Genomic DNA, 12,890 nt, shown 5'->3' with positions numbered 1-12,890 from the left:
AGTGGGTGGTGATAGTTGTGAACGGATTGGAGGGTGCGGTGAGTTTACACTTTACGGGAAAAGGAATTAGGGTTCCACTTTATGAATTTAAAAAATATTTGGGGTAAATATAAAAAAATTATTATTATTATTAACCTCTATATGGGGTATATTTTTAAATTATGTTTTGTGCACATTGAAAAAGCTCAAAACACCTGAGCTTATTATAGACAGACCCTGTAAAAAGTGTTTCTATGTGGCTGCATCATACCACGCCAAATGTATAGACGAAACTCGAAAGTAAGATGAGGCGGCACGCCAAAATCAAAGAGACATTGGAAAAATCTACATTTTTTGTCTGATCTACACAAATGTCCAAAAGAGGTGGCAACCTTGAACACCGCCATTACATATATATTCTTCGGTTACGTTATTATTCCTTATGCTTCATTCTTAAGCAAACAGCAAAACAATAGTGTTCATCCTTAGCTTCTTAATTATTATTATTCATGGCGGAAAAAGATGGACAAAGATCAACTAATCGTCCTCTGGAATCGCCTAATGAGGGCTTGCCAAGTGAGTTCATAATTTCATAATATTATTATATTTTGTGCAAATTAACAAGCAAAATTGATTCTGTTAATTCTTTAATTAATTCTTGTATAATCGCAAAATCATTCATGTATGGGAAACCACCGAGAAATTGGATAGCCGTTTAAATTATAATTTACCTCAATCTGTTTTTATTGTTGAGCATTTATGTTGGTATTTCAATTTTTGCGCATTGATGTTATAATTGTTGTTTATAGCATTTCTAATTTTAGATTTAATTTTAATTTTATTTTAGATTCGATAAAATGACTCATAAAATATTTATAAAAGTATATGTTATAAATATTAATTTAAAATTAAAAAATTGAATTTATTTTTTTAATATTTAATTTTAATTTAATTAAAATTTTATATTATTTTTAATTATTTATTATATAAATAATAAAATTTTATTAATTTTTTATCAATTCAATTTTATTTTATCAATCAATTTTAATATAAAAAGTACCTAGTATCTCTTTCTCTTGCCTCTTGTCAAATGCTTATCTGCCTGTATAGAAGAAGACTAGAAGAGCAGTCTTCAGCCGGCTAAAAGGACAATCACGACTGGAACTCCAAAACAATCCGGTGAAAAACCAAATACGTACATACGGAAAAGAATCTTTTTCGATTTTTTTAACAATTGATACAATATAATGTGATCTCTCACCTTTAATTTTATGAATAGAACTAAAAATAAATAAGAGAAAAAGAACAATAAATAATTAGATTAAATACTAAATATCATTCAATTTTTTTTATTAGAGAGAATCTACTCCTACATACATATTGTTTTCTTACAAACTTTCTTTTGGGTGTCTTTGTTATCTTACAATTAATAATGAGAATAAATCTTTATAATCAAATAATTTATTTAATTAAATTTAATTAAATCATTTACATACACGCAAATACATTTTTTTTCGTTCTTTTTTTTTTTCTTCTTAATATTTTAAATTTATGCATGGATATTTTTTTATCTTTAGTTCTAATCTCTTTTGTTATTGTTGTTATTACCATTATTACTTCTTCCTTTTCTTCATTTTTTCGTTAAAATTTTTTCTTTTTTTTTTTTTTATTGTCATCGTCACTACCCTTATTTTTTCATCTTCTTTTTCTGTTTTTTTCTCATTTAAATTTTTTTAATTTTTTTTTCTTTTTCTCCTTCTTCCTACTCTCTTCCATTATCATTATTATTATTATTATCGTCTTCTTTTTATATGTATAACAAAAAAAAAATACAGTATTAAAAAAGATATTTTTGTGCTTTGTAATAAAATTTCGTAGTAAAAATTAAGAAATTTATGTATTATTATTAAAAAATTTCGATGTATTTGTATTCTGATAAGTTTTACATAATTCAAAACTCTTCATTTTCTTCTTCCTCATCTTTTTCTACTTTTTTTTCTTTTTTTTCTTTTTTTTATCATCACCATCTTTTTTTTCTTATTCATCTTTTCCTTTTTATTTTATCTTCTCAAGTTTCTTCTTATTTTATTCTTTTAACAATAATATAAAAAAAATCAAACAAAGAAAAAGAAAAAATATATAATGTTGCAAAATTATTAGGAAGAGGATGAATCTACATTCATTCAACTAAAAGAAATAAATAAATAAAAAAAAAAAGAAGAAGAAAAAATACAGTATTAAAGAAAATATTTTTGTGCATTTGTAGCAAAATTTCGGTGTAAAAACTAAAGAGTAAAGTATTGTTTCTGTCCCCCAACATTTGGGGTAAATCCTATTTGTATCCCTAACGTTTGTAAAAGTAATTTAATGTTATCCTGCCGTCAATTACATATCATGAGCGCTTTAGTTTGAATTTTAAAAATCTCTTCTTGAAGTTAGAATATAAATGTCTGAGATAAAATCGATGATCCACTCCGAAAAATAACTCATCAAAAGTTAAAACTAATTCCTACAACATTTATATAATTCACTTGTTTAAGGACATAATTGAATCTAAACACAAATAGTGGGTATAATATTAAAATCGAACACATCCAAGTGAGACCTAATTGAGAATGAATACATCCAAGAGAGAATAATTGAAAAATATAATCTGATTTGTTAGTATAATTAATAGTAGGATAACATTGAATCACTTTTATACACGTTATGGATATAAACAGGACGATTTAAACGTTAGAGACACAAATAGAACTTACCCCAAACATTAGGGACAAAAACGATACTTTACTCAAAACTAAAAAATTTATGTGTTATTGTTAGAAATTTCAGTGTATTTTTATTCTGATAAGTTCTGCATAATTCAAAACTCTTTCTATTTTTCTTCTTCATCTTTTGCTGCTTTATCTTCATCCTTTTTTTTCTTATTCATCTTTTTTCTTCTTGTTTTACATTCTCAAGTTTCTTCTTGTTTTATTTTTTTTTTAAAAATAAAAACAAAAAATTAAACAAAGAAAAAGAAACACATAATGTTATACAAAAAGTGAATTCTTGATTTAATTTCAGGGTTAATTGAGGTGCATTCCAAAAATAAGCTCAAACCAAAAGTGCACCTTATTCAGATCTAGAATGCATTGAAATTAAATATAAAATATACTGAAAATATTTAATGATAACCCTTTTAAAAATTTGTGCCACAATTAAAAAATTTCAGTGTCAAAATTGAGAAGTTTCTGTGTAACGGTTAAAAAATTTTGGTGTTATTTCTTGACAAAAATTCTCTTCCTCTTCTTTTTTTATCGTTATCATCTTCTTCTTTTCTTATTCATCTTTTTTTTTATTTTACTCTCTTAACAAAAATAAAATAAAAAAATAAAAAAAATCAAACAAAGAAAAAAATACATAATGTTGCAAAATCAATAGGAAGAGGAGGAGGAAAAAAAGATGCAGCAATAACAGCAATAAAAGAACGACTATGAGGATGAAACGAGCGAAGAAGAAGAATGAACACGAAAAAAAGAAAGAATACGAAGAAAAAGGAAAAAAAAAGTAGGAGGGAGAGGAGGAACGCGAAGAAGAAGATCAGAGAAAACATGAAGAAGAACGGCGTGATTTCACGCGCACATTATGTAAGTGGATTTTGTTGGGTTATGGTTAGAGTAAACTACCATTTCTACCCATAAAAGTTGAAAACGCTGACATATCTACCCATAGAACATAAAAATTACCATTTGTACCCATAAAAGATTGACTTTCGCATGCAAAATTACCCAAACCCTAAATAATTACATAAAATTTCCAAACTACCCCCTTCTCTTCTCTCACGCACCCACCCTCACTCACTATCTACAACACCTAAACCATCACTACTGTAGTATCATCTCCCTTCCTACTCTCTCTTTATCACTCACTTACTCATTCACTTTTTCTCTCTCACCTCTTGAACATCAACATATCCCAGCCACTATCCTCTTCAAAATCACAAAAAAGAACAAACTCAGATCAAATTGAAGAATAGAACATGCACAGATTTAAAATAAAACCCTAATTTCTTAGAACCTTCACCAAAAATTGACAATTTTTCAGATTTCATATCACCATTTTCGTTGCAAATAACACAGAACACTAATTTGATTTTGGCGACATTGGGAGGAGATGACGAAGACGCATCACTAGGAGAAGAGAACAATGATGCCGAGAGAAGGAGAAGACGAAGATACGACATGTGGAAAAGGAAGGAACTCAGCGCTGAAGAAGTTGGGGTTGCAGAAAATAGAGGACTCAAAATTGCTACTTTCTGAAGCTAGAAACCTCCCGAAGAAGAAGAGGAGAGGAGGAGAAGATGGAGCTCGCGATGGCAAAAAGAGGAACCACCATTAATGCACAGAAGAGAGAGAAACAAAGAAGAGAGAAACATTAATAGAAAAAGAAGTGGAAGGATAAAAGTGCGAAGAGGGGGGGGGGGGAAGAAAGAGAGAAAGGACGATTGAAGAAGATGGAGGAGAAGGAAGAGAGAGAGAGAGTGAAAAGGGGACGGTGCTGCAGTAGTGCTGGTTCATACTTAGATGAAAAATTGAAGAGGATGAGGATCACTAAGGGTAGTTTGTGGATTTTATGTAATTATTTAGGATTTGGGTAATTTTGCATGTGAAAGTCAATCTTTTATGGGTACAAATGGTAATTTTTATGTTCTATGAGTAGATATGTCAGCGTTTTCAACTTTTATGGGTAGAAATGGTAATTTATTCTAATTACTTGGTTGGATTTGTTTGGTAAAAAGATTTGGATGTGTAACGAGACTAAATAATAATAATAATAATAATAATAATAATAATAATAATAATAAATTATACTATGTGTATGCCAAAATCAGCTGCCAAAGTCAATCACAAATATAAAATATATATTAGAATATAAATATATATTAAAAATAAATTAAATCACACATGTATTTATATAATTACATTAGTAGTTAATTTTAGTGATTGATTTTGTTATACGAATAGTATTTTTGTTATAATAATAATAATAATAATAATAATAATAATAATAATAATCCGCCTATTCTATTCTCTAATACAGTCGCTGAAAACCCACGCACGGCAAACAACATTAAACATCTCTCCCAATACTTTTCATAAAAACAGAAATTAAAAATTCCTCCTTCTCATCATGTCAATGTTAAATTTTAAATTGCATTCTACAGCTACAATTACCGTCACTTGCGCAATAGCAGAAGATTGCAATTGTGGTGTTGTGATGCCATCGGTTCTTATAATTTATCCCCACAAAGAAAACAGAATTTACACGGCAATACGCATCACATAAGCCACAATGTCTCAATCGCATAAACTACAAGTCTCTGATGACTTCCACAGCCGAAATTTAAAACCTTGACAAATTCACACCACAGTTCCATGAGAGGTACATGCAATGTAAAAAGTAAGTGATTATTAATAGTTATTTACCACTTCAGACCTGCCTGCATAATCGATAAAACTTATTACATACCCATATATATTTATAACATGCTATTTAAACATGTTTAGCATTTCATGATCAGGGTGTTACAATCAACTTGTGGGATCAAACAATCCCAAGAAAACAAGCTGGCCGGAGTTGGTAGGCACCACTTCCGAAGAAGCAAAGAAGAAGATAAAGGAGGAGATGAGTGAGGCTGATATCCAGGTGATTCCACCGGGTTACTTTGTCACTGCAGATTTTCGATCTCAACGCGTTCGAATTTATGTTGATCAATCTGACAAGGTCATTAGGACTCCCATCATTGGCTAGCTTTTCCAGTCCATCTCGCTAATCCCTCTAAGCATACATTTAAATAATATATATTATACTTTGGTGATGGATGTTACTGTACATTGTTGTAATAAGGTCTGCTTTTTTATGCAGCCAAATGTTTTAATTATATGGTTTTATTCGCAATGACGATTGGTATTATTAGAACTAAGAAATATTTCGTTTTACTGGTCACTACTATTTTTATTCCTAACTCTTTTTTATTGAGTTATCTATCATGTCGTCATAGACAAATGTAATGCATTTTTATTAATCTTCAAAATATATTTGTGCAATTAGGATGTAGAGGACTATTTTAATTTACGCGACAAATTTTAAGAACTAATTAGTAAGGTACGGACTGTTTATTTTACTATTTCTTTGTTTTCAGAATAGTTCTCTGTTACATCTACAGTGACATCCAATAATGCAATATATCTATATTATTGTCTAGAATCGTCATCATTGTTAATATCGTTTATTTTGTTTTTCTGTATAATAATATACATACAACCATAATTGACTAGTGCCTAAAACAATTTAGAGTACGTAGAGCTACACATACTTAGAAACTACCTGTCACAATTTGGATAATCAAATCTCAAATTTCTTTTTCCCAGTTCCTATAGATGCTTCCTTCGATTACAAGAACTCAATTTGTTTTTATTTATTTTAATTTTGACAGTTTTTCAAGTATCTTACTTTAGAAGTTTTCATTTAAGTATCTAGCCCAACAATACATTAGAGTTGTCAAACATAATTAAGAACTAGCTACCTGCTTTGATCTGTATTGCATATTTCCATTTATATCATTCTTTGTCATCACAGATTAAAAATAAAATAAAGTTCACATTATACATATAAGTTAGTACTGCAAGCGTTATTCAAACAACTAGAACACCAGAGTGGAACTAAGACATAGTTTTCCCACTAAAAGAGTATTATATTAATGCATAGAAGTTCAAACACAAACACGAGACTACAAACCACATATATTACATATCACTAACAAATTTTATAACACCAAAGCCACATAATATAAATGGAAATTCAGCTTTTGGCGATTCATTTTCCACTTTATGGTCCATTCTTCAGTTTTCAATTCTGCTAGAGATTGGCTATGCTTCCTCTGCAAGTTAACATCGCAATATATCGTTAGTCTTAAGCGACATAGGACTAATTACTCGCACCTTAAAATTCCCAACATTTGTTAAAGAACTTTGGAACTTAGAAACTTTAAAGGATTGAAGAAAAATGTAGTTGGAATTTGTTTACCATAGCAGCATCATCTGCAAGCTTGAATATGTCCTGAATGCGGATCGAAGGCTGAAGAACTGCTTCTCATGTGAGACTCTTCACATTTTGGAATTGGCATCACCATTTCAAAGGCTTCAACAAGCAGTGCTACTTTCTTTTTCCTAGCCGGAGCGAGTTTCGTTACGACTTGTCTCAGCGCAGAGTCCAGCATCCATTCCTCTGCATTCTTTCTCTCATCCATCATCTGGTGCCTAAGATCAACCTTCTCAGGTTCTTGTACTGGAACCAATGGCAGGAAATTCGGCTCTCTTGAGTCGAAATTCCTAGCCTCAACTTCATCTTCCGCTCCCTTTCTTCGCTTAATCATGATTTTCCAGTTCTTGCTTGTGTCCTGCTCTTCACCACCGTTCATTATGTTCCGGACAAACTTATTCGCTTTGCGTTGATCTTTCTCAAGAAAGTCCTTTTCTTGAATAACCATGGCTCCGCCTTCAGCCATATCAAACATTTTAATTTGACAATGGCTATTTTCATTTTCATTATCATTCCCTTTATCTTCTCCCATTTTGGAATACTCTGTTAACAAAGATTCATCACAATCCAACTCACATGATGAGTAACCATTTTCTTGAATTTCAACAGCTCCATTCGCAAGTTTCGGAACAGAACTCTTTCCTTGTTGCTCTTTCTTCAATTCGCTTTCTTTTGCATTCGCTTCCGGTATCTGCATTGTTTTTTCAGAAAAAATGTCATCACAATAGCTGCTAAGTATGTCATCTAACCATGTAACCGAAACTTCCTGAGAACTCTGAGACAAAGACTCAACTTTTGAGTCATTTTCGCCATCCGAAAACACCGAAGAATCAGCATCGTCTTCTTGGCCAAATCCACAAAGCAGTTTCTCCTCCCATTCCATTCCATTAGCTCCAGAATCAGAATTAGACTCTTCCATTTCAACATCCTTTTTGAGTTCTCCATCATAGCTATCATCGCTGAAATAGCTTCCCATGCTTATTTCTTCATGAGACCACATAGTTTGATCGTTCCCTTCATCCGAATCATCTTCTGGATTTCGCTCATTTGGAACAATTCCCTTGGGAACACAATCCTTTGGATCCTCATTCTCCACAATCAAATCGAATTTTTGCAATTCAATTGACTCTGCTTCCTTTTCCTTAGCATAGATCTCAATAAAGCCATCCGTGCCAATCTTAGAGCCACTCCTTGTATCACAAGGCACCTTCATATTTGATTTCCGAGGACTCAAAGCATCAAGCATATTGCTCTTCTGCTTCTTCAGGAGTCGCCGCTTTGCTGTCACGAAATTCTTGAGCGGAGGCAAGTCTGCATGCCGGTGACCATTAAGAGAACAATAAGTGTACGGACAAACCTTGGCCATAGAAGTTCCCTCCGACTCGCTTCCCCCGGGATTAAGCATAAGGTATGCCGGAAACTTTGAGTCCTTCAATGTCGAAGAACAAGTGGGTCTGGCTGTCGATTTTTTCGGACAAGTTCTAGAAGAAGCTTTGAAACTAGTAGTCTTTGTTAGGGATCTCACCAGACTCAAACTTGATGATCTTGTGAAATTCTTTGCAGATTTTTTGCTGGAAACAGAGCTAGCTACTTTCTTTGAATCACTTGAGAATTTCTTTTGAAGACTCTTGGAATTATTAGTACTAGTTTGAGTAGCAGTGTTTTTTAGGCTCACTGGGAAAAGTTCCTTTTTCGCATGTGAACTGCTTGTGGGCTTCATGTAATTTGGAGAATTTCCATCGAATGTTCTCAGCTGCATTTCGGAAACACAAACACAAGAATTAAATATGATTCTGTATGCTTCTTAAATATATTGATAAAAATTAAAAATGTTAAATTATTATTTTAGTTTTTATAATTTCACTAAATTTATTATTAACTTTTTATAATATGAAAGTTTTTAATTAGAATTCTGCACAATTTTAATTTTTGTAATTAGGTATTTCTTTCTAAAAAACGTTAAAGTTAACGACATATTTCTCTCTAAAATAAAAATACTCTCTCACACTTAACAGTTTTGACATTCTAAAAATTTAATTACAAAATTTAAAACAGTATATGAATCTTGTTAAGAGCTTTTAAATTATACAAATTTAATTATAAATTTAGTAAAATTATAAGTACTAACATAATAATTTTACCAATAAAAATATTAATCTAATACCGTATACGTATATAATACAATTCATAAGTAACATTGAAGTGTTTGTCTACGATAGTTTTCTCACCGGAGTATTCTGCTTTTGTGGGGAAGCTGCTGGTGTAGTAGTTCTTGGAACATGAAGAGATGGTGGCGGTGTCTTTCCCGGCTGGGATGTGAATCTTCTAGAAGGTGATTGAAGAGCCTCAATATCAGAAAGATTGATTGACCTTATTGGTTTCTTAATTTTCTTCTTCATGTCGGTACCTTTGCTTTTTCCATCTTGGTTCTGAGAAGACAAAGAAGCAGAAGAAGAAAGCTTCATGTTTGTGAAGCGCTTCTCTGGTTTATTAATATGATCACCTTTGATACCAACCTTCTTTAGTACCTTCTTTTGAACCATATTTATTAATTCCTTTCTCTTCCTTGGCTTTGTGGAGTTCAATAAGGGAAGGAAAGGAACCTTGTAGTTTAAGCTTTGTTTGTCTTATGGTGAAATGAAAAGAAAGGAAAGGAAAGGCTTAGAGAAAACCAAACTAAGAACAGAGAGAGATTCTTGATTCTTCTCTGCCCTTTTGGGTTTTCATTTTGCCATTTGGGTTGGTGCTACTTCTTAATAGGTTTTCTTTTTGTCTTAGTATTTATTCATTTATTAATTATTTATTTTGTTTGTTTCAACGACTTTTAAGTGTGTGGTTCGGCAGATGATGGAATTTGAATATGAGAAAATGGCTCCTGTAACAGGCGCCTGATGCTGACTTCCACTAACATTATGTTATGATTTTGGGTCCCTTAATGCTTGATACTTTTTTTTAGCACTAGTCATGCTTTTTGGGAAACATATCCCATGCAAAAATCCACTTCTTTGCTTTTAGTTTTTCATGTGCTACCTTACAATCAAAAGTTATCAACAAAAAATATCTCAAGAGTATTAATTCAGTGTGTTAAAGTGAAAAGACTTGGAAAGTTTAGTTTTTTTTTTTAATGTTAATTTTCTATTTGTGAATTGTGATTACTGTTGTTAATTAGTAAAACACTAAAACTCAATCATTCTTTTTTCTACTCTTAATTTGTGAAGTGTAATTTTAAAAGAAAATAAATCATCTCTTATTAATGGAATAAATTGTATTTATTTTATATATTTTTCCAACAATATAAAATATTGAGTAAAGTATCATTTTTGTCCCCAATATTTGGGGTAAATCCTATTTGTGTCCCTAACGTTTAAATCGTCCTATTTGAATCCCTAACGTTTGTAAAAGTGATTCAATGTTATCCTGCCATCAATTACACATCATGAACGCTTTAGTTTGAGTTTTAAAAATCTCTTCTTGAAGTTAGAATACAAATATCTGGGATAGAATCGATGATCCACTCCGAAAAATAGCTCATCAAAAGTTGAAACTAATTCCTACAACATTTACATAATTCACTTTTCTAAGAACATAATTGAATCTAAACACAAATAGTGGATATAATATTAAAATCGAACACATCCAAGTGAAGCCTAATTGAAAATGAATACATCCAAGTGAGAATAATTGAAAAATATTATCTGATTTGTTAGTATAATTGATAGTAGGATAACATTGAATCACTTTTATAAATGTTATGAATACAAATAGGACGATTTAAACGTTAGGGACACAAATATGACTTACCCCAAACATTGGGACAAAAACAATACTTTACTCTAAAATATTTTAGTTTCCTACAAAATTATTTTAAGTTAATATTTTTATAAATTTTATCATTAATGATAAAATACTAAAAATAAAATAGTTTACTGAATAATAATTTTTTTTTACCAAAGATAGGAGACTCGAATCCACAACCTCTTAAATGAGTATGGGAAAACTATGCCATTTGAGCTATAACTCATTGGCTACTGAATAATAATTTGATTCAGTCAAAAAATTATTTTTTACTGAATAAAAATCATGCTATATATATATATATATATAATAAAAATTAGTCATCACGTTTAAAATACATATTTGACCTCTCAAAAAAATAATTATACTATTATAAATAAATTTCATTATTCACTATAATTACAAGTTACATTATTTTACTTACAAATTTAATTATTCTAATAATTAATTCTTTAGTTGAAAAGTATATAAATTAATAAATACATACACATATAATGGGCTGATTTTAATGTATATGAAAGTAGTTTGTTATCCATCAAGAAATATATATATATATATATATATATATATATATATATATATATATATATATATATATATATATATTGTGCGGTATTTTTTTAAAATAAGTTAAAAGAATGCATGACTTATTTTAATTATGAAGAAAAGAATGTTTAGATATCTATCAAGATTCAAGAAATTAAAAAGTAGTGTCGTTTTACCAAGAAATAACGAACCATCATTTGTTTAAGAATTAAAAAAAAAACATAATTATTACACATCTAAGTATTTTTTTATTCAAGTTTATTTAAATAGGTATAACATCAACAAAAATCACTCTCATTAAAAGAGCGTCATGCTTTTTCTTCTCCTCCTTCACCCTTTTCAAATTCACGCATACCTCCTCCTCCTCCTTTTTCTTCTTTTTTTCGCGCATGCAGATTCTTCTTCTGCTTTTCCTCCTCATCCTCCTCCTCTTTTTCTCCTCTTTCATTATCGTCATCACCAACAACACTAACATTTTGCTAATGGATTATTTTTTCAATCGAATTAAATGGAATGCAATTGCTAAATCGAATTGAATTGAATTTAATGGATGCAGGTATTCTAAATTGAATTGAATTGATAATCTCTAAATTGTAGACACAGGTGTTTTGAAATTTGATTTTATATAATGGATAATGTTTCATTCATTTAGTACTTTACAAATGTTTCACCTTAATAACGTGTTTGGTTCATTATGCAGAAAGCTGTTTTGAATTTGATTTTATATAATGGATAATGTTCCGTTCATTTAGTACTATACAAATACAATTATTTCACCTTAATAACGTGTTCGGTTCATTATGTAGAAAGCTGTTTCGAATTTGATTTTATATAATGGATAATGTTCTATTCATTTAGTACTATACAATTGTTTCACCTTAATAACATGTTCGCTTCATTATGAATTAATTGAATTGCATGGATGCAGGTGTTCTGAATTGAATTGATAATCTCTAAATTGTAGATACAGGTATTTTGAATTTGATTTTATATAATGGATAATATTCCGTTCATTTAGTACTATACAATTGTTTCACCTTAATAACGTGTTCGATTCATTATGCAGAAAGTTGTTTTGAATTTGATTTTTATATAATAGACTAATAGATAATGTTCCGTTCATTTAGTATTATACAATTGTTTCATCTTAATAACATGTTCGGTTCATTATGCAAAAAGCTATTTTGAATTTGATTTTATATAATAGATAATGTTCTGTTTATTTAGTACTATACAATTGTTTCACCTTAATAACATGTTCGGTTCATTATAAATTGAATAGATGCAGGTGTTTTGAATTGAATTGAATCGATAATCTCTAAGAGAAGGAGAAGAAGAAGGAAAGAAGAAAAACATGCATGTACAAATTTGGAAAAAGAAGAAGAAACAGAAAGAGAAGAAGAAGGACGAGAAGAAGAACCTGTGCGAATTTGAAAAAAGAAGAAGAAGAAATACGAGGAGGAGGAGAAGGAGAAGGAGAGGAAGAA

General features: G+C 30.2%; 2 protein-coding genes across 2 annotated transcripts; one reads left to right on the top strand and one right to left on the bottom strand.

Annotated features, from left to right (window-relative positions):
- The first annotated feature begins 370 nt into the window (after window positions 1-370).
- Window positions 371-5,916, top strand: LOC107612079 (subtilisin inhibitor CLSI-I). Its single transcript, XM_016313910.3, has 2 exons — window positions 371-555; window positions 5,543-5,916. The coding sequence occupies exons 1-2, from the start codon at window positions 489-491 to the stop codon at window positions 5,770-5,772; spliced, it is 297 nt and encodes a 98-aa protein (XP_016169396.1). The 5' UTR covers window positions 371-488; the 3' UTR covers window positions 5,773-5,916.
- A 778-nt stretch (window positions 5,917-6,694) lies between these two features.
- Window positions 6,695-9,968, bottom strand: LOC107613142 (uncharacterized). The gene is made up of 3 exons (XM_016314998.3): window positions 9,291-9,968; window positions 7,048-8,815; window positions 6,695-6,901 (listed from the first exon to the last, which is right to left on the bottom strand). Exons 1-2 carry the CDS (start codon window positions 9,603-9,605, stop codon window positions 7,058-7,060), a joined length of 2,073 nt encoding a protein of 690 aa, XP_016170484.1. The 5' UTR covers window positions 9,606-9,968; the 3' UTR covers window positions 6,695-6,901; window positions 7,048-7,057.
- Between the last annotated feature and the right edge of the window lie 2,922 nt (window positions 9,969-12,890).

Source organism: Arachis ipaensis, chromosome B8, assembly GCF_059453495.1.
Source record: "Arachis ipaensis isolate K30076 ecotype BB chromosome B8, ASM5945349v1, whole genome shotgun sequence".
Taxonomy (NCBI): Eukaryota; Viridiplantae; Streptophyta; class Magnoliopsida; order Fabales; family Fabaceae; genus Arachis; species Arachis ipaensis.
The sequence above is the reverse complement of the archived record's forward strand: the minus strand, read 5'-3'. Positions and strand labels throughout refer to the sequence as shown.